This window comes from Penaeus chinensis, chromosome 39 (genome assembly GCF_019202785.1).
Source record: "Penaeus chinensis breed Huanghai No. 1 chromosome 39, ASM1920278v2, whole genome shotgun sequence".
In the NCBI taxonomy this organism is placed as follows: Eukaryota; Metazoa; Arthropoda; class Malacostraca; order Decapoda; family Penaeidae; genus Penaeus; species Penaeus chinensis.
Window position 1 is genome coordinate 3396224 of NC_061857.1, and position 23278 is coordinate 3419501.

General features: G+C 36.8%; 2 protein-coding genes across 3 annotated transcripts in view; one reads left to right on the forward strand and one right to left on the reverse strand.

The window, feature by feature from the left end:
• The first annotated feature begins 9425 nt into the window (after nt 1-9425).
• On the forward strand, nt 9426-18645 carry LOC125046568 (osteoclast-stimulating factor 1-like). 2 transcript variants are annotated; one of them, XM_047644354.1, is made up of 7 exons: nt 9426-9512; nt 11993-12066; nt 12307-12353; nt 12534-12648; nt 12757-12962; nt 13219-13322; nt 13630-18645. In XM_047644354.1, exons 2-7 carry the CDS (start codon nt 12021-12023, stop codon nt 13772-13774), a joined length of 663 nt encoding a protein of 220 aa, XP_047500310.1. In that variant the 5' UTR covers nt 9426-9512; nt 11993-12020; the 3' UTR covers nt 13775-18645. The 2 variants fall into 2 exon arrangements, with proteins under 2 accessions (XP_047500310.1, XP_047500309.1); XM_047644353.1 differs by lacking the exon at nt 9426-9512 and adding an exon at nt 10375-10470.
• Nucleotides 18646-20552: 1907 nt separating this feature from the next.
• Nucleotides 20553-23278, reverse strand: part of LOC125046408 (long-chain-fatty-acid--CoA ligase 4-like) — a 41452-nt gene continuing 38726 nt past the window's right edge. The window contains 3 exon segments of the mRNA XM_047644181.1: nt 20553-22392; nt 22600-22875; nt 23051-23188. Coding sequence (XP_047500137.1) covers nt 22238-22392; nt 22600-22875; nt 23051-23188 — 569 coding nt within the window. The 3' untranslated portion in view covers nt 20553-22237.

Genomic DNA, 23278 nt, shown 5'->3' on the forward strand with positions numbered 1-23278 from the left:
TGTGTGTGTGTGTGTGTGTGTGTGTGTGTGTGTGTGTGTGTGTGTGTGTGTGTGTGTGTGTGTGCATTGACGTGATGGGACGTCATCCCGGCATGAGCGAGTCATCCTGGCGTGTGTCTGTTATAATGCTATAGGACGTCATCCCGAGTCTGCTATGACGTGGTGGGACCTTGTCCCGGCGTGTGAGTCTACCATGACTTGGTGGAACGTCATCCCGGCGTGTCTATTATGACGCTATAGGATGTCATCCCGGCGTGTCTTTTATGACGCTATAGGAAATCATCCCGGCGTGTCTGTTATGACGCTATAGGACGTCATCCCGGCGTGTCTGTTATGACGGTCGTCCCGGCATGTCTGTTATGACGCTATAAGACGTCATCCCGGCGTGTCTGTTATGACGCTATAAGACGTCATCCCGGCGTGTCTGTTATGACGCTATAGGATGTCATCCCGGCGTGTGTATATGCCATGACGTAATGGGACGTCAGTCCGGCGGGAACAAGTCTCCTATGACGTGGTGAGACGTCATCCCGGCGTTCAGATGTTGTAATATCCCGGCGTGGGCGAGTCTGCCATGACGCGGTGGGACGTCATCCCTGAGTGACCGAGTCTGCGATGGGATGTCATCCTGGCATGGGCGTCTCTCATGATAAGGGCGAGACTGCCATGACGTTAATGGACGTTATCCTGACGTGAGCGAGTCTTCCATGACGCGATGGGACGTCGTCCCGGTGTGGGCGCGTCTGCCATAACATGATCGGACGTCGTCCTGGCGTGTGTCTCCCATGACGTGATGGGACGTCATCCCTGAGTGACCGAGTCTGCGATGGGATGTCATCCTGGCATGGGCGTCTCTCATGATATGGGACATCATACCGGCGTGTGTGCAAGTCTGCCATGGTGATGGGATGGCAAACCCTGAATCTGCTGTGACGCGATGGGACGTCATTTCGGTGTGGGCGAGTCTCCCATGACGTGGTGGGACGTCATCACTGCATGGGCGAGCCTCCCATGACGTGACTGGACATCCCGGTGTGGGCGAGTCTGCCATGCCGCGATGGGACGTCATCCCGGCGTGGGCGAGTCTGCTGTGACGCAGTGGGACGTCATCCCGGCGTCAGGGTGCTCCATGACACGATGGTGTTGTGTTTTTGTTATTTAGAACATCCATGTGACCAAACTCATTGGAACTAGAGGTAGTGCGGTATAAGAAAAAATGTGCAGACAACAGCAGTGTATGGATGTGTGTGTGAAGTGTAATTGTACAAAGGAGCCGAAGTGAGGAAGGCATGGTTGTAATTCCGAGGACAGGTGGGTATAGATGCTTCATCTATACTATATATTTTTTTGTTTTTTATTGTTTCTTGTGAAATTAAAGAAACTAATATGCGATTATGATTTTTTGTCTTCTTCTATCACAGTGTTTCTTTCTCGGGGACGTAATGTTATATAATTTTTTTTTTTTTTTTAATTATCTATATATTGCGTAAAAGCAAACATTAGACAAAACATAAAACGAAATGCGAGAAAACGCTAAAACACATAAAACAAATCTCAGAAAAAGTAAGACCACTTTCTTTTACGTATTAGGAAATTTAAATAATTTCACTATACATCATAGCCACTGGAATCCAGCAGCCCAACATCTGTGAGACTAGAACACCAGCACTGGAACTGTCATGAAGGGCCGCGAATTTCTCCTTGTCACCTCGGGCCGCGAACCTGAGTTACGGTTCTTATTTACGATATATTTTAAAACCTTAACAAACAAAATTTGTTTTTATAATCCTTTAAAAATGATTCTTAGCGTCATAAAATTAAGTTCTATGAAATAAATTGTAAAATAAAACCGAACTATCGTGTAAAAGTGAATATCGTTAAATAAACGTTCATAATATGTGTTAACTATTCATAATAAAGTTCAGAGAAAAAACATAACAAAAAAATAATAAAGACTAAGTTTCTCCGTTTAAGATTCGTTTCTTTTTTTCAGTGGTCTACTTGTCTTTTAGAGCTACAGAGGTTCAGTTCTAAACCATCCTGAAAAAAATATATATATATATATATATTAATACACAAAAATAAAGTAAACAAACAAATAAGGAAAAGAAAACGGGTCTTTTCCGTTTGGCGTACAGCGCTAAAAGTAATTTTAATATAGATTTTTCTATGTATTTTTGTCCGTAGAATCAGAATATCAGTTTTTGAGTTATTTGCCTTTAAAGTTATTTTCTTCCTATCTATTACTGAAGGAATTCAAACTTTAAAAAGTCGTTAGGTTAGGTTAGGTTAAGTTAGGGGTTAGGTTAGGTTAAGTTAGGTTAGGTTAGGGGTTAGGTTAGGGGTTAGGTTAGGTTAGGTTAGGTTAGGTTAGGTTAGGTTAGAAATATGTATTAGATAGGGAGAAAATAACTTCAAAGGAAAATAACTTAAAAACTGTTCGTTTCTCCAAAAGTACATAAGAAAATCTATATTAAAATTAATTTTAGCGCTGTACGCCAAACGGAAAAGATCCAAGAAAACTCAGATTTGACTTTGCATATCGGGCAGTGGAAGGGATCGCCTCTGCCTTGGTCCTCAGCCCTCACTTCAACTAATTTTGCATGGTCTTTTCTTCTCCCCCTTTCCCTTTCCTTCTCTTCTTTATCCCCCTCTGTACACGTAGTCTAATCTTTGTTTTACCTTTTTTCACCACAATCTTTTATCATACTACTATACGACCTTTGATGTCTAGCGCATTTGTTTGTTTTAATCATTAGCCATTCTGGAAATCCACAAACATCACCTTATGAACAAAAATACTTCCTTACCCGGGAGCTTCGCCCCCAGGCCCAACCCTGTATGGAATTAGCTGCTAATGATCTTCGATGTCGCGACAGAAAAAAAATCTGTAAATGATGTAATACTATGAAGTCAGTGAAAACTGACAATGGTAAGCATTCACACGGATCCAGGAAAAGATCCTCTTTCTATAAAGAAAAAGAAGTTGAAACCTTGAATAAAACCAAAAGAAAAAATAAACTCTGAAATGAAGATAGTATATAATGTTTACCTTAAGATTATTTTAGTATGATCTATTAGTTGTAATTTTCCTAATGCTGTCGTTTATCTAAGAAGCAGAAGAACATTTAACAGTTTTGTCTCATCGGGGAGCTGAGGCACCGGTTTAAAACACTCCCGAGAGAGTAGTAAGAAGTCTGTCAACATCATCTGTTGATAAAATCTCAGGCAGAGTCCATTTATTACCTGTGAATTATGACCAGAAGGACTGAGGGTTGGTGTGTGCTACGCAACGTGAACTTTTTTATGACTGGCTCCTGCTTTGACTTCTATATGAGATTGAGCTGTGTTTTATAACGTTTAATATGTGACCCTTGTAGGTTTGTTTACAACTTTTTAAACTCATTCCCCCCCCTTAATATGCTATTTTTAACTGTATTTGATTTAATCATATCGCTATATAGGTTCCTGTGAATCTTAAAAAATCAATGTCATATCTCTAAAATCATATATATTTTCGAAATTATTGAATGCAAAAATCATATTAGGCACAATATACAGTAAGTTTCGTATTAGATTTGTTTGTTTGTTTTAATCTATAGTATTAGAAATTCATATTAGGCACAATATCATATTAGGCACAATATACAGTAAGTTTCGTATTAGATTTTTTTTTTTTTTTAATCTATAGTATCAGAAATTCAGATATTTTAACTTTTTATTGCTCTGTGGATTGGTAAAAGATTTTTACAGTGATCATCATTACATTACCTAATTGATCCAGATATTATATTTCTACAAGTATCTAATTTTACAATCTGTCATTTGATCTTATTTACCAGCTGGCACCTCGGACATGCCGGTATCATGGGTGTACTCACCTCGCGCAACTCAGTCTTTGCGACATGGCCGTCCGATAGTAAGTTTAGTCACCCCGACCTGACATGAATGCGACATTTCATCCAGGTCAGTGTCCCCACGCCGTAGAAACCGTGCCTGTAAATGAAAGAGGCCTGAGTCAGAATAATTAGAGATTTATGTGTTTGCCCGTTACTAGCACTGTGTAAATTTAGTAATAACTCATTTTTTATCGTTCTTTTACATATGGTCTCATTTTAAAGTTAATAATGAGGATATCTTCTCAACATATTCTTCATTTGTTTCTTGGTGACAACTTAGAATGCATAAGTATACAACATGAGAACGTTTGATAGAGAGAATTGATCTCTCGTGGGAGATTGGAAGGGTTTCTTGCTTCTGAGACATCGTACCTTGGGTCCAGACCGCTATCCTGAGAACATTCCAGTCAGGAAGTCTATTTTGTTTTCAGAAAAAGGAAAGTTGATGATTTTGTTCATGGAAATAAAAAAATCTCCGTCAAGCCGAGGACAGATCCAGCCAAGCTCTTGCCTTGTCAAGACACCGTCTCTTTCTCAGCTTCATATCAGGGCGGACTTCACTTCCCGCACTTATGCCTTTACCCTCAAACGATAACGACTACACCCAAGGTTTCCCGTTCACCCACTAGATCAAGTTATACGCCACCAATAAAGATAAAACGTGTTTTCCATCATTTATATAGGAAGGAATGGACAGAAGTTAATCCACCGTCGCTGAAACTTTCCTCGGTCGTGATCATTACAGCCTCCTACGCCATGATGTGGTTCAGTTATCTCAATCTTAGTCTGCACCAAATACATAAGTGTGTGTGTGTGTGTGTGTGTGTGTGTGTGTGTGTGTGTGTGTGTGTGTGTGTGTGTGTGTGTGTGTGTGTGTGTGTGTGTACGTGTATGTACGTGTGTGTATGTGTGTGTGCGCGCGTGCGTGTGTGTGTGTGTGTGTGTGTGTGTGTGTGTGTGTGTGTGTGTGTGTGTGTGTGTGTGTGTGTGTGTGTGTGTGTGTGGGTGGGTGTGTGTGTGTGTGTGGTAGGGTGTCGGTGCGTCCTTTTGGCTCGCAACATGAGCACCTTGAAATCCGCTCGACCAACGCTTCCTTCGATACGATCTTTTCTTCAAAACCACGTGATTGCATGTTATCGGCTCTTTTATTTCTTTTCTCTCGCTTTTTCAGTGCGGAAACCTTCTAACCTCAGGTCACATTTCTTAATTCAGTTTATACGGTCATCAAAGATGAATATCGTTAATTTAGTAATTAATTCATTAATTCGTCTCTCTCTCTCTCTCTCTCTCTCTCTCTCTCTCTCTCTCTCTCTCTCTCTCTCTCTCTCTCTCTCTCTCTCTCTCTCTCTCTCTCTCTCTCTCTCTCTCTCTCTTAGATTTCTGTTGTTTTAACTACAGCGAATTTAACGCGTTTGTGATTTTCTTTCAATCTGAGAATTAACTCCTTGTGATTTCACGAAATTGATGGTAATTAATTATCTTGTACGAGTTTCGTTGATTGACTGTTAGACATTCACTTGTCTTTACTCTTTTAGTTTGTTTATTTCTCTTACTAATTTAATTTAGCTTATCGCGGACATAATATCCTTTATTTCTAATCTCGTTCCTCTTCTCGCCCTGACCTGACCTCACTTTCCCTTTAACTTTCGGTCGTTGGGCACGTGGCGGGGCCATGAGATATCCACTCCTTTTTCCCGTAATTTGTTGACACCATGGAGTTAACCATAGTGTTGTTACATTGCTTAATGGTGACATGTTCCATCGGCGCTAGAACGGAGCTTGTGACGCGATTTAGTATACATTTATTATTGAGTATAGCGTTAGTATCTTCCCCATATCACAGTGCACAGGGATGCCAGATATAACCCGGGGTTGCACCTAATCACCTATAACCGAAAATATTCGTTCGATCGGCAACTTTTATTCGAATCGGTGTGGCCCGTAGTTACGTCCGTTCATTAATATAGGAATAGGGTTTAAGCTAGAATTATTCGCTCATTATTCACGCCTTCTCACCCTCTAGAAGTCGCTGGCATGTTTTGGGTAAATCCCAACGATCGTGTAATTCCTGATAGTTATATACCTGTAGGGTATGTCACGAGCGCCCATCACAAATTCCGCAGAGTAGAGCACATCCAAACTAATGCCAAGCCGTCACCGTTTATGCGATAGTATCCGTTGCGCTAAATTAGATGTCGATGATGCGTTTCTTCAAGTTCGTAAGTGTCTTAGATTGCTTCGAGTAGTCACCCCTGCTCAGTTTATTGACGACCTTTTAGCCATTGCAGCGCGTAGTTCTTCCTTTGAAAGCGAACGTCACAAAAGATCCCTCCACAATAAACTCAATAATCTTTGTTCACGTAGCGCGTAGTGTAAATTTTCGCTTACTGACTCGGTCGTAAACCTATCGTCTTATTCCCTGTCACGTTATGAAACCGAACTTTTAGGCTTTGGTTTATCGTTTGCTACCAAACCCGGCGCTAATCATTGTTTAGTTTATATTAAAGGTCTTGATAGTTTCATTGCGAAACATAAAAAATCCTCGTTGAAAGATCTTAGCTACCTTAAAGGTGTTATGTTAAATCCGATTCTTGATTTATTTGACGATTTTAAAGGCTTACCCCGACGTTATTTTTTGGCCACCAAATCACTTAAACGCAATTTGGACATTATAATTACCAAAGCCGACAAAGGTAATAACGTAGTTATACTTGATAAATCAGATTATATAAGCAAAGCTCATTCCCTCCTGAACGACGACTCAACGTATCAAAAACTGCGCTCTAACCCTTACCCATCAGTCACGGAATCTTTTCGTAAAAACCTCAGGCGTATTGCTGCTAAATGTCCCGACCCCAAATTTTTCGATCGCTTTAGAACGATTAATCCTTCCATTCCGTATTTTTATGGCCTTCCTAAAACTCACAAACAGAGTGTCCCTCTAAGGCCTATAATTTCGTCTTGCAACTCAGTTACCCGTCTTTTAGACTCTTGGCTAGCGAGGGTTCTATCTCCTTTTATGGGATCATTCTCTGATAGTCATATCAAACATTCTATGGATTTCATGGATAAGGTTAGAAACTTGCCGACGCACGGTAAGAAATTAGTGAGTTTTGAAGTAGATTCCTTGTTCACTAATGTCCCGCTTGACGATGTGCTAGATTTCCTTGAAAGAAAACTTTATTCATCTCATGAGAAGATCCCTATTCCGGTCAATTGCTTTATCGAGCTCATCCGTTTGTGTGTCACGAATAATGTCTTTATTTTTGACGGCGGATTTTATAAACAAATCAATGGTATCGCAATGGGAAGTAGCTTAAGTCCGGTCCTTGCGAATTTATATATGGAGTTGTTTGTATCTGAACTCCTTCCGTCTGTTCTCCCTCCCGACACGATTTGGTTTCGTTATGTTGATGACATTTTTTCTTTGTGGCAAGTAAACCGTTTAGACTTTGATGATTTTTTCGGTAAACTCAATAACCTCGCGCGTACTATTAATTTCAAAGTTGAATGGGAAGATTCAGGTAAATTGCCTTTTCTCGACGTCCTTTTATTCAATGAAAATGGCACGCTTAAATTTTCGGTTTACCGTAAACCATCACACACCGCTAATTACCTTCATTTTTTATCGAATCACCCGTTGTATGTTAAGAAGTCAGTAGCCTCGTCCATGTTTCTGAGAGCATATAGGATTTGTGATAATGAATTTATCGATCGAGAAATTGACGTCATATTTGATACGTTCTCTAAATTAGGATATCCTCGATTTTTCTTAAAGCAGGCTCATTCATCTGCGAGATGGAAGTTTTACACTCATTCCCGTAATACTCAACAGGATAGTGACAATAATCTTTTAATTATTCCGTATAACCCGTCCCTCGATGAGAAAAGACACATGTTTAAAGGCGTTGGAATTGATATTGTTTTTACGTACCCGAACACGTTGCGTAATAGTTTGGTTAAACACAATGCGACTAGCGGTGCTCTGGGGACTTCTCCCGGTATTTATACTATACCCTGTAATGTTTGCCCTAAATTTTACATAGGTGAGACCGGCAGAGCTTTTGAGAAAATAATAAGTGAACATAAACGTGACGTTAGATATGCCAGAGATTCAAATGCGTGTTTCGTTCATTTGCGTGATGAAGGTCACCAGCTTAACTGGAAAAACGCGAAATTAATTCATAAATCAGCTAACTCGTACGAAAGGAAAATGTTAGAATCTCTATTAATTAGAAAAATGCCTAATTTTAACTTGAGTGGTGGTCAATGGGGCTTGGATGACCTTACCTCCTCGTTAGTTAGCAAAGCCTTCCCCAGACTCTTCGACCTTGACCCTCGTCCTGAGACCTGAGTCTACTCGTTCGTTCTGTCTCTCAATCACTATATATTCTTGTCAAAATTCTCTCCTTGTATCCATTTTGGTTTATCATTCGTCTGAAGAGGAACTCGTGAAGAGTTCGAAACGTTACATTTCAATTTTATTTTCTTACTGTGGCGGTTTTCCTTTCATATATATTTATATTTGCATCTATATATGTACATATGTATTATATATATATATATATATATCGATTAATTAATTTATATTTATATATATACATGTGTGTTTATATATAGATAAACACACATGTATCATATATATATATATATATATATATATATATATATATAAATACATATATATACAAATGCAAATATGTATATATATATATATTGTAAGAGGCTGTTGATGCCTCATAAAATGACTGGTTGGGCAATTATAGTTGTCATATATATATATATATATATGTATATATATATTCATTTATTTATTTTCATTTATATTTATACATATATATACATATATAAACAAACACACATGTATCATTTATATATGTATATATATTATATTATATATATAAACACACACATGTATCATTTATATATGTATATATATTATATTATATATATAAACACACACATGTATCATATATATATATATATATATATATATATATATTATATTATATTCATGCATACATCTATGTGTGTGTTTATATGTATCATATTTGTTTCATATATCACATGTATCATATATATATTTATATATATATGATACAAACCTATATATGTGTATATATATTATATATATAATGCATATGTGTGTGTATATATATATATACACACACACACACTTACATGCATATATGTGTGTGTGTTTGTGTTTATATGTATGTATGTGTGTTTATATCTATCTATTTTACGTTATTTGTTTACTTATAGTGGGAATAAATCATCTGATATATATTTTTGGTCAAGTTTTCTGTTTGATAAGCAACCGACCAAAATAAAATTTTATCTGCATAAACATCCCCTATACAATAGAGAATTTATATGATATAATCCAAAAAACAAATGCTTTTAAATCAGAAACAGAACAAAAACAAATAATTTATTAAGGATCTTGAAAGGTTCAATCATACTTATTAAGTAATCATTAAACAAAGGGACGAAAATGAGGGCGAATAACCAGAGCACAAACCGTATATAAAGCGCGAAGTTGGTGACATTTTCTAGTCGGCGGAAACTAGGGAGATAGACTTTTAATATAATTTCAAACGGAATATTAAGGTATTTCGGGCGTTTTTTAAAACTGTAACTTAGGCAGAAAAGGTAGATGAAAGACTCGGATTTAGAGTTCAATTACTTAGATACTTTGGGAGATTGGTAGGAAATTTTCATCATTAATGCGCGTTTTATGTATAGCAAAGGATATATTTTGTAGTCGTTTTGACAAAATATTATACTACTTAAATTCTCACATCATTGTGCATTACGGAAGCAGCAGAAATAGAGCAGCGGGATAGTGAAATGCCAAGGAAATATTGAATTGCTGATCACGGAAGCCGAGAATTCGCAGGCTTGGGGAAAAAATCAACCCTTCCTTCAGACTGTTTTTTTTCCCCCTCATTTTCCTGGTCTACCTCGCGCCCTCCCCTGCTCTCGGGATTTGTCAGCTCACATCAAGCTTGTCGGCTGTGGATGAGACCGAGGTGATCATCAGATTCGCTCTCATGACACGAGAACAAATCCGATGATGTGAATATTGTTCGGGAAAACCCCATGGTCTTAGTTGGGACATTAATCTTGGCGTGTTCCTGTATTTCATGATTATTTTGTAGATTTCATATTTCATATTGTTAAACCTGTTTTATTATTATTGATTGAGCTCTCTTTTTGTTTCATGGGAATATATTATAGGCCTATGTCTGTATTTTACTTCAAGTCAGCATCATTTTCTTTTCGTTTTCTTTTCTTCTTTTGCTGTTTTATTTGGAAGTGGAAAGAGAATAAAGTGTAAAGTTTCATATTTGTCTGCAGATTTAGTATATACATCTTTTCTTGCCCGAATTAGGACAGTGATCACATGAGGCTTTGTTTGAGCTGCATGACTCATATTGGATTTCCTGTGTTTTCTTGTTGGCTTGAATTGTTTCATGAATGGAATGTGTTGTACCTAAAACTGTAATGATTGCTGATATTTGCAGTGCAGTTGACAAATGAGTGAAAGATGGGCTTATATTGTGAGGTAGAGAGCATTTTTCTTCAGTACCATGCTGTCATAAATTTAGTGCGAGTCAGAAAAATGTTATAGGGAAGGTCTTCCTAATTAAGCATTGCCTACAGAACTGCAGCAAAGACTGTCTAACTTCTTCATTCAAAATGGAGTTTTGGTTTGCATCCTTATCTGATAAATTGCACGGGAGATTGACAGGCATGTATATGAAGATTCTGATAAGGGATTGTAGCCTCACCTGTACTCTCTGCCAGTTGTGGTTGTTATGTGTTAAGTTATTCATGATTAATTGATCTGTGTCTGTTGGCACTCAAGCAATGAGCAGCCACTACACATCACATGTATTTTAGTAAGGGTATCATTTCAGTGGATGACATTTAGGTTCTCACACTAAAGAATGTATGGAATGGTTACCTGAAAAAAATACCCTGTTTCTAGGTGGTAGCTAGTCTATAGTAGCAATGGCCTGCGGACCTGCATGTGTGGCATAAGCCAAGAAATACAAATGCTCGGGCTGTGTTACCAGTGAGCCACCCATTATTGTTGGGTTGATGAAATCTGAGACATTTTTATTTTCATGGCATTTCCTTTGCAAAATGAAAAGAAAGTTGAGGTGTATTACTATGCACTTGTGAAAATGAAAACATATTCTATTTGCTGCTACAAAATTTGTATCTCCCATCCACTTTAGGTCATATATCCTGGGGATCAAAGGGTTATATGGCTAGAGTGTATTGTATAGATACCATGGGGGTAGATGGCTCATAGCTCCCTGGCTAGGCAGTTGGATTACATGTATGGTTAGAATGTATTATTTAATGACCTCTCTCTCCTCTCTTCTTTCTCTCTCTGTCCTCTCTCTCTCTCTCTCCTCTCTCTCTCTCTCTCCTCTCTCTCTCTCTCCTCTCTCTCTCTCTCTCTCTCTTTCTCCTCTCTCTCTTTCTCCTCTCTCTCCTCTCTCTCTTTCTCCTCTCTCTCTTTCTCCTCTCTCTCTTTCTCCTCTCTCTCTTTCTCCTCTCTCTCTCTCTCCTCTCTCTCTCTCTCTCATTCTTTCTTTCTTTCTTTCTTTCTTTCTTTCTTTCTTTCTTTCTTTCTTTCTTTCTCTCTCTCTCTCTCTCTCTCTCTCTCTCTCTCTCTCTCTCTCTCTCTCTCTCTCTCTCTCTCTCTCTCTCTCTCTCTCTCTCTCTCTCTCTCTCTCTCTCTCTCTCTCTGTCTCTCTCTCTCTCTCTCTCTCTCTTTCTCTCTCTCTCTTTCTCTCTCTCTCTCTCTCTCTCTCTCTCTCTCTCTCTCTCTCTCTCTCTCTCTCTCTCTCTCTCTCTCTCTCTCTCTCTCTCTCTCTCTTTTCTCTCTCTTTTCTCTCTCTTCTCTCTCTCTTTCTTTTCTCCCTCTCTCCTCCCCAACTCCTCCCCCTCTCCCCCTCTCCCCCTCTCCCCCTCTCCCCCTCTCCCCCTCTCCCCCTCTCCCCCCTCTCCTCTTGTCTATATTGTAATATAGCTATATATCTCTATATGTATCTATGTCTATATATTCACAGTCTACCAACAATAAGAGGCGGAGTAACAATGTCAGCACCATCCAGACCAGCCCCTCCTCCCCCCAAGAGGATAGGTATGTCCTTAAAGATTCCATTTTTCTTATTTTTTGTTTATGTGATTTATATATATATATATATATATATATATATATATATATATATATATATATATATATATATATATATATATATATATATATACATACATATATATATACCTTGACCATTAATTGGTAGAAAGAAAAGATTTTGGTGTTGATTTTATTTTTCACTGTTTTTGCCATGTGTTTATTTACTTCTGCTTTTCTTCCTAGGGCAAGTTCAGGCATATGAAGCAGTTTCTAGTTACAAAGCGCAAAAGGTAAGAGTCTTTTTGAGGTCCACATTTTTGCCTTTTCATATTGCCATCATTAATATATGATATACAGGTATTCTTTGTAAGCTTATATTCACCAAATCAGGTTTTTAAGGATTATTCTGTCTTTTTTTTTTTCACTGGAATATAGAATCTCAAATGTGATTTTTCTTCTTTTTGATGCAGGGCAATGAACTGTCCTTCGATGAGGGGGACCTCTTGTTCATCCTGGACCAGTCTGACCCAAATTGGTGGATGGCAAGACTGGATGATAAGAAGGGATACATACCCAGCAACTATGGTGAGTGCAGACGTTGGAGTACATGCTTCAGATATTTCTTATTCACTTCACTTTTCTAGAGAGTTTGATGTACCTTACACCTTCATTCATGTCAGCCACATCTTGCAGTGAGCAAGGAGAATGTGAAGATACCCATCATTGATGCAGCAAGGCGTGGCAATCTGGCTCTGCTACAGGAGTGCCTGGATGCAGGGATGTCAGTCAACTCATTGGACAAAAGCGGGTCCTCTTCACTCCATGCAGCAGCTCAGGGAGGTCACATTGAGTGCATTCTCAGGTTACTGAAGGAACCCAAGTTGGAGATAAACTGGCAGGTGATACATTTACTCTGGTTTGCATTTCACAGTCTTAGTGAAATTAATTTTTTGGATGAATTACTGTCATAATTTCAGGACATATCTTTGCTTTATAAGATATTGTGTAATGTGTTAAGTATCAGTCATATGATAATTTTTTTTTCTTTCTTTCTTTTCTGTTAGTTTTCTCCCCATGAGAGAGAAATGTTCTATTGTATTATTGATCAGTTGTAAAGAACATTGAGTAATCATTTCTAAAATTTCTTCTAAACAGAATAAGCTTGGTGATACTCCTTTACACTGTGCTGCTTATAGAGGACATGCAGATATTGTGCAATTATTGATCAACAGTGGGGCACGCACTGATATTGTGAATAGGTCAGTACTGTGTCATTTGAATATTCAGATTTATCCAGATAATATTTATGTGTATATAGATAAATGATACAGGTATAGATATTCTTATGTATATATTTATATAGAATTATGATACTTATTCTTTTTGGATTCATAAAGTTTACTATAAGTTTATTGATGTGTTTAGAAGCATGAAACTATTATTACATCAGTTGTAATTATGTATGTTACTAGTAGAATTAACATTGACTTTTTTCTTTCTTTTTACTTTCATGCAAATTTAACTTCATGATCCTGTCAAATTCACCACCACTTCTATATCTTCAAGGGAGAAGAAGACCCCACGTCTGCTCGCCAAGAGTGGAACTGTTATCACAATGCTAGAAGAGTGCACGCAGACTAGCAGTCGTAAATCATCAGGTTTTGACCACCAGGAGTACGGTGCAAATGATTCCGAGGATTCTGACAGCTGAAGGTGTAGGTGAATGGAGGAGGGAGATGGATTTAGATAGTGTAATATCAGAATGGTATGATTTTATTTATTCTTTTTTTCTTTTTTCTTTTTTACATTTCTTTTTTATATAAAATACAATGGTCATTTCTTGTAAAAAGCAAAAGGATTTTTTTCCCATGATTTATTAACATATAAACTTGTTGATGGATTTTTTGGTAGAGAAAATTTCAACAAAGGCCCTTGAAACTCTATCAAAAAAGTGTCACCAAAAAAGTGTCACCATATTCTGATACTAAAAAACTTGTGCCTTTTGATTTATAAGGGGCTTTCATATGAACCAAGTGCCAATTCATTTTATAATTTTTAGTAAAGTCATATATTTTGATGTTAAAAAAAAAATGTAGCTAAAGTAACATGAGATTAGCAAAATAGCAATTTAGATTTGATAGAATAACAGCAAAGGCCATGGATATATAGACCATCTTATACACTGGACAAAATAAGGGTTTGATTTGTTATGTATATCATCTGTAGCATTACAAAGGAACAGGGAAATATATCACAGTCTTATAGATGCTGTGATAATTAGAAGTTCAGGGTTAGGATTTTGAAGTTGATGGCAGAAAGTATTATTAGGAATAAGAAAATACAGAAAACAGAGGCCTGTAGAACATAGCTTGATCATGCTGAGTTTTATCTTACATTACACCAGTGTATTCCTAGTTTTACGTGCATTTCTGACATGAGCAGAGCTGATATTGCCAGAAATGAGTGTAGAGGAATTTAGTTGGAAATATTATATTTGTGATATTACAATCTTTACTGAAGAGTTTGGAGTAAATTGAGGAAAAAAGCAGGTAGGCATTTGATAACAAACTTGCCTCTAGCGCTTTGCATTATATGTGTTGGAAAATGGCATTACCATATTCCCATTTTGCTGTAAGAAAAAAAGAGAGCATTTCATGATATACATGAAATAAAGGATGGAATAATATGGAGTAAAGGCTTATCAGACATGAATGAAGTTGAGGTTTATTATGCATTCAAAAGATGTGTACAGCAATGTCATATGTGAATGGAATTTATTGGAAAATGTTAACAAGGAATATCCTTAGAACGTATCATTCATTACACAGAGGACCATACATGTGTGCTGGGGTATTTCAGTATTTAGTGATATTTTAGAAAGTAAGATATTTACATAGTTTCAGCTGGCATTAGAAACCCTTTATTTTTTCTTTCAAGGAATGTCAATTTTATCAAATTATATGTAGGGGTCCCAGCACAGCATTGGTGCAAAGTTTCAGGGTAAGGGAAAAAAATTTTTTTTTTTATTAAAATTACTTCATAGAATTTCCATATTTATATGTTTGTTAGATGGCTATTAATAATTTAGAAATGTACAACCTTTTTGTTAAAAGATTAGTTGATATGATAAAGTTCATACAATTTGTACATGATAGACATGATATTTTAAAATGATAACAAAATCAGTCATAAAAGACAGGCCATCTATATAACACTTACATAGTCACCTATATTCATTTTGCATAGCAGTATAAGATACTCTTATTTACATTTTTTTTCACTGTTTCTCTTACCTTCCTAGTTTTCTGAAGTAATGTTAATATATCAATATCCCCACATCACTTCAAATCCCCAGTTAGTCATTCACAGTTCTGATTGTGGCCTGGAATAGCATTACTCATACATTCCAAACACTAATTCCTCCCCTGTACAGATTTTGTATAAAGTTCATGTCTCCTTTCCGATGTTTAAACCGTGGAGAACCAAAGGTTCTTTCATCAAAATTAGAGACTTATTCTATCATCTTGAAGTTCAGATTACACTATTCAACTTGAAAGAACATTAACTTGACTCTGCCAGCAAATTGTGCTGGATTGTAATCCTGTTTATGGCCTAAGACTTTATACCTTCAACATGTATTACTTGATATTGTAGGGAATACATGATCAGCATCATACATATATCAGTTGAGGCAAGCAAAGTAATGATCACCAGAGCCAAACTGAACACTGCTCCAGCATACATTTTGGTTGTCTCTACTGTGGTTTCATATAATGTGCCTATGCTCATCAGGACTTTTCTTCAGCATAAAAGTGGACTTTGGAAAATTTATGCATACCTTTGACCATCATCATCTCTGAGTTCCCTCAGACATTTGAGTGTATTACCCAAATGGCAGCCTTTGCTTTTGTTGGTGTATCGTTATAACCTCAGGACATTCTTTAATTTTGATGGATTTGGTAATTTTGGAGAGAAGAATAAACAGTCTATTTCCAGTTGAAACCACACTACATTCCCAGGTCAACATTTTGGAAATACATATACTCACACATGTACACACATGCATATTCACACATATGCACTTGCACATCCACATTCACATTCACATACCTGCACTTGCACTCATGCACCCAAACCCCACACCCCCATACCCCCACACCCCCATACCCCCACACCCCACACACATGTTAGCACATGAAAACAGGAAGACCTTATGATATAGATTTGTATGTAATAGAATTGATAAGAAAGGAAATTGTGATGAGCATAGTTCCATTTTAGGCTCTAGAGTGTTTTCTTCTTCTTTTAAAAGGCTCATGTTGACGTGAAGAAGTGTTTAGGAAAGGGGTTGGGGAGGGCTAGACCAGGTGTTGTGCTGTTGTGTCATGACTGTTGCAAATGGAAGGTAAAGTCTGGGTGGTCAGTGGATAATGCTGCACAAGGATTGCATGATGACAGGGCTTCCATATTCATGTAATTTTGAGTAATCATTAATGTTGATTTCAAATTGAGGAAACACAAAAACTTGATCTATTATTGTTATGCATCCTGTAAATGCATGAGGTACCCTTGAGCCAGGATAAAGCTTTCTAACACATTTGCATTTATTTGAGTCAAGAATTTTTAAAGTCACGGGTCCTTCAGTGAGGTTGTTTCTTTCCAAATTGGAATTGCATGTGGAAGATACAGACGGTATGAACTTCACTGGTTGACAGAGTACTGCCTGCTTAGCTGTAATATGGTGTTTGTTACTTAAAAAAAGTTTTATTTGTAGAATTACATATTAAAAACATATATTTGAGAATATGATATGATATTGGAAGTAAGTCATTTGTATATTTATATATATATTTTTTTTTTAAGAAGTTGCTAGTCTGCTGTCTTTTAAAGGAACAGGAAAGCATGTTTTATAGGATAATTAAATTGTGTAAAAAGGGATCTTAGAAGGCACGATGTAGGCATAGGTTTGTGTCTATCAATGGTGCCACTGCCTGAGGCAAGTCAGTAGTGGCACATGCCAAAGCAAAACTCCTTTCCAGTGTGTGTGTGTGTGTGTGTGTTTGGAGAGGATTAGCCACAAGAACCATGCCATTTTCCTATGCATCACTCTAGTCTGTTTCTTGAGCTCTGGCATAAAATTAGGTCAGTGAAGCTTTGTAACATCCAAAATTTTCTCAACAAGCATTTTATTTATATTTTTTAATAGGAAACATGAATCCAGAGCAAGTCATGGAGTAAATGTTCCCAAACCAACAGTTGTTTTTTCCAGTCTATGAAATGAATTATAATTGTTAATATGTTTGTCCATATAATATGTTGAATATGCTACAACAGGATAGACAGTTATTCAAGGTCTATACTGTTCATTGTCTATTATCTAGTTAGATTTCCAGAGTGGTAACTGGGCACCTCTTTACCACTCACCACCAGTGACCTTGGCTGTTGATGCAGCAGTTCATTTTAGGTGAGCATTCTTTCCTGTATAGTAGATACTTGTTATTTTTCAAATTTCAAAGTTAAACTTTTTGATGCCAAGGAGAATTGTGCCTTATAGGAGTGTGTTCACTGTGATGTTCGGAGATTGGATAAATCTGTTTGTGTATCATCAGAGTGCTTGGAATTTATCTGCTTTTTCTAGATTCATTATCAACTCCTGAAGGACAAGATAGTGTGAGCATAGGTTGAGAAAAAAATAGGCCAAACATGTTGTAATAAATAAACAGAAAATTGAAGTAAAAAAAAAAAAAAAAATTCTTCTGTGTACCACACAGATCTGAGTATGACTATGCTCAGAACAGAAGAAAGCAAGACACGAAAATCAGTATTTTTACCGCCTTGCTCCCTAGATAGTGATCATCCAAAGTATGTAAGTTGCCATAGTAAGTCCTCCAGGAGTTAATTCCAGTTTATGCAATATGCTTTTTTTCTATCTTTCTTTCTTTAATGTAATATTTTCTGTGAATTTTTTGCACTTCCAGTAGGTTGTGATTTTATGTGCATTATGCTGATCCAACAGATATTTTTTAAATTGTAGGAAACACAGAAAATGTTCACTAAACCTGCAGAATTTATATGTGTATCATTAATGGATTTGTTAAAGATGTGTATTAATGTGAAATTTACATCTGAAACATCCATTTTGTGCCTTATGTAAAGGTGTTGCTAGGCTGTAGCATGTCATTGAAAGTGCCTCATCTGTTTATGATTAGAGTATTGAAGTGGGGAGTACAGAAAATAAGAAAAATGTAATTTTCACAGACATTGAAAAACTTGGTTCTTTGTATGCATTCCATATTTTATATACTGTATCAATGTAAATTTTTTGTAATTTAATAGTCAAAGATTGAGAGTTTTCTACATCGGTTAACATTTATGCAATTATATTCTTTAGCAAATGAATTATTAAACTGTTTGAAAGTTGTATTCTTTGAATATGGTTCTTCAGCTGTTGTGCTTGGCTATTCATTATCTAAACCAAAGAAAAAAGTAAGTCAAGTTTTGTGAAATGCATGAAGGTGAAACCATTTCTATGCATCTCTTAATTATGTATTTTTATAGTCTGGAATAAAATATAAAGTACAACTTTTTTTCAATTTTCAAAATGATATCTGGTCTGTGTGGTAAGTGGAAACTGGGTATAATCTGTTGGATCCAGGTGGCGTGGATGTCACTTCATAAAAAATTGGCTCAGTGGCAGGTGACAGGAATGTGTCATCATGGAAAAATTTGGCTGAGGGCCAGGATCACAGAATGTGTCATCATGAGAATGGAGGGTGAGATATCTTGCCATGAATGCTTAAAGCTTTTAGGGAGAGATTAGACTCAGTGGACCTTTAAGAAGGGGCTCTTGCATTTCCACTGATAAATGAAGGTGGAATGTGCCATCTGTGAACCATGTACTTTTAACCTATTCCTGCCTGCCTTGACTGGCAGCACAGGGTGTATTACTAAAGAAATAATGTTACAAATAATACAAGCAACAAATTGTTACTTATTGTTATTGTGACTCCCATAATGTATTTTCTAAGGTCTGCCCTAACTACAAGTTCAAGTCTGAGGTAGTAGTTCTCAGATTCAGTCTTAGCCTCACTTTATGCGAGACCAGGCAGGAAGTAAGCTGATGAGGTTTTCCTCTTGCTCTCTACTCCAGTGTTGTCCTTAGCTCCCAAAGATGTTTCTACATCTCCCCCAGTATCACTTCCTCCTACTCCTTACTTCATTTCTACCCCTTCCCTCTCCTATTCAATTTCTTTTACCATTCTCAACCATTCCAATCTTTATCACTTCCCCAGTACCTACCCCTCCTTCTCGCTCTGCCCATTGCATCAGGCAATCTAAACATTCCACCCCATTTTGTACCGCATCCTCTCCTACCCATAACCCTTCCTCTTCTCAGACATCTATTCCCTCTTCTTGCTCTCTTAAGAAATACTTGTTTCTCATACCTCTCTACCCATCTCCCTTTCAGAAACTTGAGAACATTCAAAACTTTCTAATTATGCCGCCCCCCCAAATAAGAGATGCCTACCCATCATCCACCCTCCTTACTCTGTTCCCATTACCTCAACACTCAGCTGCCAACTTACATAATCCTCCTGCTCATGTTCCCCCTACACCCCATCCTTCCACTCCTTCCCAACACACCCATCCCTCTGCTCCATCTGCACCCCCTCCCCCTTTCCTTCTCTATTATCCTTTCCGCTCCCTCCTAGATACTCCCATTTCACAACCATGCCCACCTCCTCCTCCTCCTGACGTCCCTCCTCATACTTACCTCTTCTCCTTGATCTCTAGACTGATTCCCTGGATTCTTCCCCTCCTGCTTCTCCAACAGCTCTTTGATTTAATCACCCTGAACTCCCTTTCCCCTCTTGCTATTTCCTGCTTTAACCCATTTACTCACCTTCTGTACCCTCACTCCTCCTCACCCTGTACTTTTGACATGTAGCACATTTAATCATTTATTGACCCCCTTCTTTACCCTTTTTACTACTATGCCTTCATATAGTGCTACATGACCTTTTATTTTGTTTATTTTGCTTTGTAACCATGAACCACCTGCACCCAGAATCAAGTTTATTTATTTTTATACTTTTTTAAGTCAAAGGACAGGAAAAAGGATAAGAAAAACACATTTTCCCGCCAATTCAAGGAATGGCAAAATCAGGATTGGTAACTAGGGCCTACTGACTCCTTGCCAGCTGAGCACACGTGGAGCCATCTGTATGTAACAAAATTCACCAAAAACTAAAGGGGACGTAACATAAATCTGGGGAAAATGTGTTAAATAACTATTGTGCAGCTGTTTCTTTCCTTGAGTATCCTTAAAAATACTTATATTTGCAGTATTCTTTATCAGTTTTTCTTTTTTGACAAGGGACTTCGGTATGTTACAAGATATTGCAATAGGATAGAGTAAAGCAACTTGGGGGATAAAATACTTAACTGTACACCTGAGGAGTAAAGTATCTGAGGGTAATGACACAATATTAAATCAGAAACCTTTATTCATAATGACACATTTATTAATATTGCAAAAATATTACACCCTTGATCTACAATATTTACAATTCAGTGCTTTGGAAAAATGTGGCTTTTCTTTGCTAAATTTTATTATCCTCTATACATTAGTAACTGATTTTCTTGTATTAAACAACCACTTAATTGTCTGATGAAACATATATTCCAAGCTTATACCATACTCAAAAGCTTCCCATTTAAATACAGTTCCAACAATCAATGAAATGCATGGGTGATATTGCAAAAAATAATATATCCATAATGACAGCACCTATGAACTCATTCACACAATTCACATTCCTATAAATACAACACACAGACTAATGTAACACCATCAACTTGTTCATTTATAGTATCTATGGAGGTAAAAATAAGATCAGTTTTTATTGTACAATAAAAAAAAAAAAAAAAAAAAAACAATAAATAAATAAATTAAATGAACAATAATACAGCAAATATACAGTAAGCCCTGATTCATATTTTGATAACATATTTCTTCTAAATTTCATCCTAACACACTGGCATACATAAGTGATTGACATAAACCCTAAAAAAAAGAAGAAAGAGAATCGGCATCGGTGCAAGTTTTCAACATATCACATTGGCAAGACTACTATTAAAATCTTAATTACCTGCAGTACAGACAGCTTAATAAGTATTGCATTTCAAGCCACTCTCAACCAGAGGAAAGACCAAGTAAGAGAACTTCCTATCAACCTACTGCAGAAATTCTCTCTCTCAACTTCCCACATAACTTACAGTGATGCTGATGGAATTATTTCGATTTCTGTTGTTCTACAAGCAAGTTTCCTGATGCTTGAGCAAAGCACACAATATCAACAAATCAATGAAAGTACCTTGATCTTCTCCGTAATATATAAGATAATATAAATATATAATAATCAGTGATAATAATAATAATGATGATAATAATAATAAGAATGACAAATATAAACAAAAGAGGAAGATGAACTGAAAAATAAAGGTTAAAGTGAAAAAGGAAAAACATTGGCACACCATAGCAGAAATGAAAAGCAAAATCATAATTCCAAAGAATATTTATGAACCACTTATAGAGTCAACATGTTACTTCTCTCCCTCAACAATTATATTCAGACACCCAAAGGCATAGCAGCCATAGTTTCCATACCAAAGATTCTGCATATAGCAACCAAGAAAGTGATAACCAATAAATTAAAGCCATAAATGTGTTTCAGAGAATAAAAGTGCACAGCATCAGAATAAAGAGAAAATGGAAGATAAGATTATTGTTACACATTACTGCTTTTTTCATTGCCCTTCTCAATATCAATTGTTCAATACAACAAATGATTTTAAATTTGAAATTAAATGCATCAATAAAGTTAATTACAATAAAATGTAGAAATTTGGGCATCAATTTGTGTGTGAACAAAAGTTTGCTTTTATGTAATATTGAAAATGTATTCCTGAAAGTTGAAAAATGATTATCATTCCATGTTCTATAATTACAGATCTTATGTTAATAGGAGAGGGGGTGGGGAATCTAATAAGTGTACAGTGTTCTAAAAACCTGAATAAGTTGTGCCCTGATCAACAATTAACATGAGCTCTTCAATGACTCCACACCCTTCGATGATGAACATAACAGCCTTTCTTACAGTACACACACACATTATGAAGCATACATCCGGTTGATGGCATCCTGGTATCTGGTCTGGATGCTCTTCCGTTTAAGCTTGAAGGCTGCTGTTACAAGACCGGTGTCTGGAGTCCATTGTTCTGAGGTCAAGTAGAGTGCTCCTGGCATCTCAAATTTCTCAAGCTTAGCTGCAGAGATTAAATAATCACATTAAGTAAAAAGATAATGATTCAAAGAGAAAAAAAATCAAATACTGTCACCTACACAGATGATTTGCATGAAATAAAAATTATGGTATTTTCAAAGCTTTCACAAATATAAAACTAGCTTTTATAATATATTTGATAAGTCTTATCAGAATAGCACATGTAAATAACCTTTTAACCAACATTTACCTTTCTTTCCGGTCGTTAACAACTCCTTAAGAATACTCTTGTTGACATCATCATCCATACACAACTTCTCTCTCCTAAGGTCTTCTCTGCCAAGTGACTTAGCCAATTCTTCCAAGTTCTTCTGCACAGGGCTAACAATAGCAACTACAGTATTCTTTGAAGACTCGGCATACACACAAATGTTCTCTACTAGAGGGCAGACCTTAAGTTCTGATTCCACTTTGCCTAAGGACACGTATTCTCCAATCTGTAGTTTAACCAAGTCCTTCTTTCGGTCTGTTGAAAGGAAAATATATAAATACATTATAGAGATCCATAAATTTTGTAAATGGCCTCACTATATCTTTAAACATCAAATTTCATCTATTATCTTTCTTTTGTCATGCATTAAATAACCATCATTCTCCTCTTATGAGTCTTATTGTACTTTGAGAATATTTCCTCCACTTACCAATGATCCTGATGGAGCCGTCCTTGTCAAACTCTCCAATGTCTCCAGTTCTGAACCACCGGCACCCATCCACATCCAGGAAGTCTTCTCTGGTCTTCTCTGGGTTCTTGTAGTAGCCAACAGCAATGTTATTGCCACCTACAAAAACAGAACAGGAAAAGCAAACATAATTAAAGTAAAAGCAGACATTTTCAGCTTCAACAAATGAATTCTGAAACTAGAGCAATA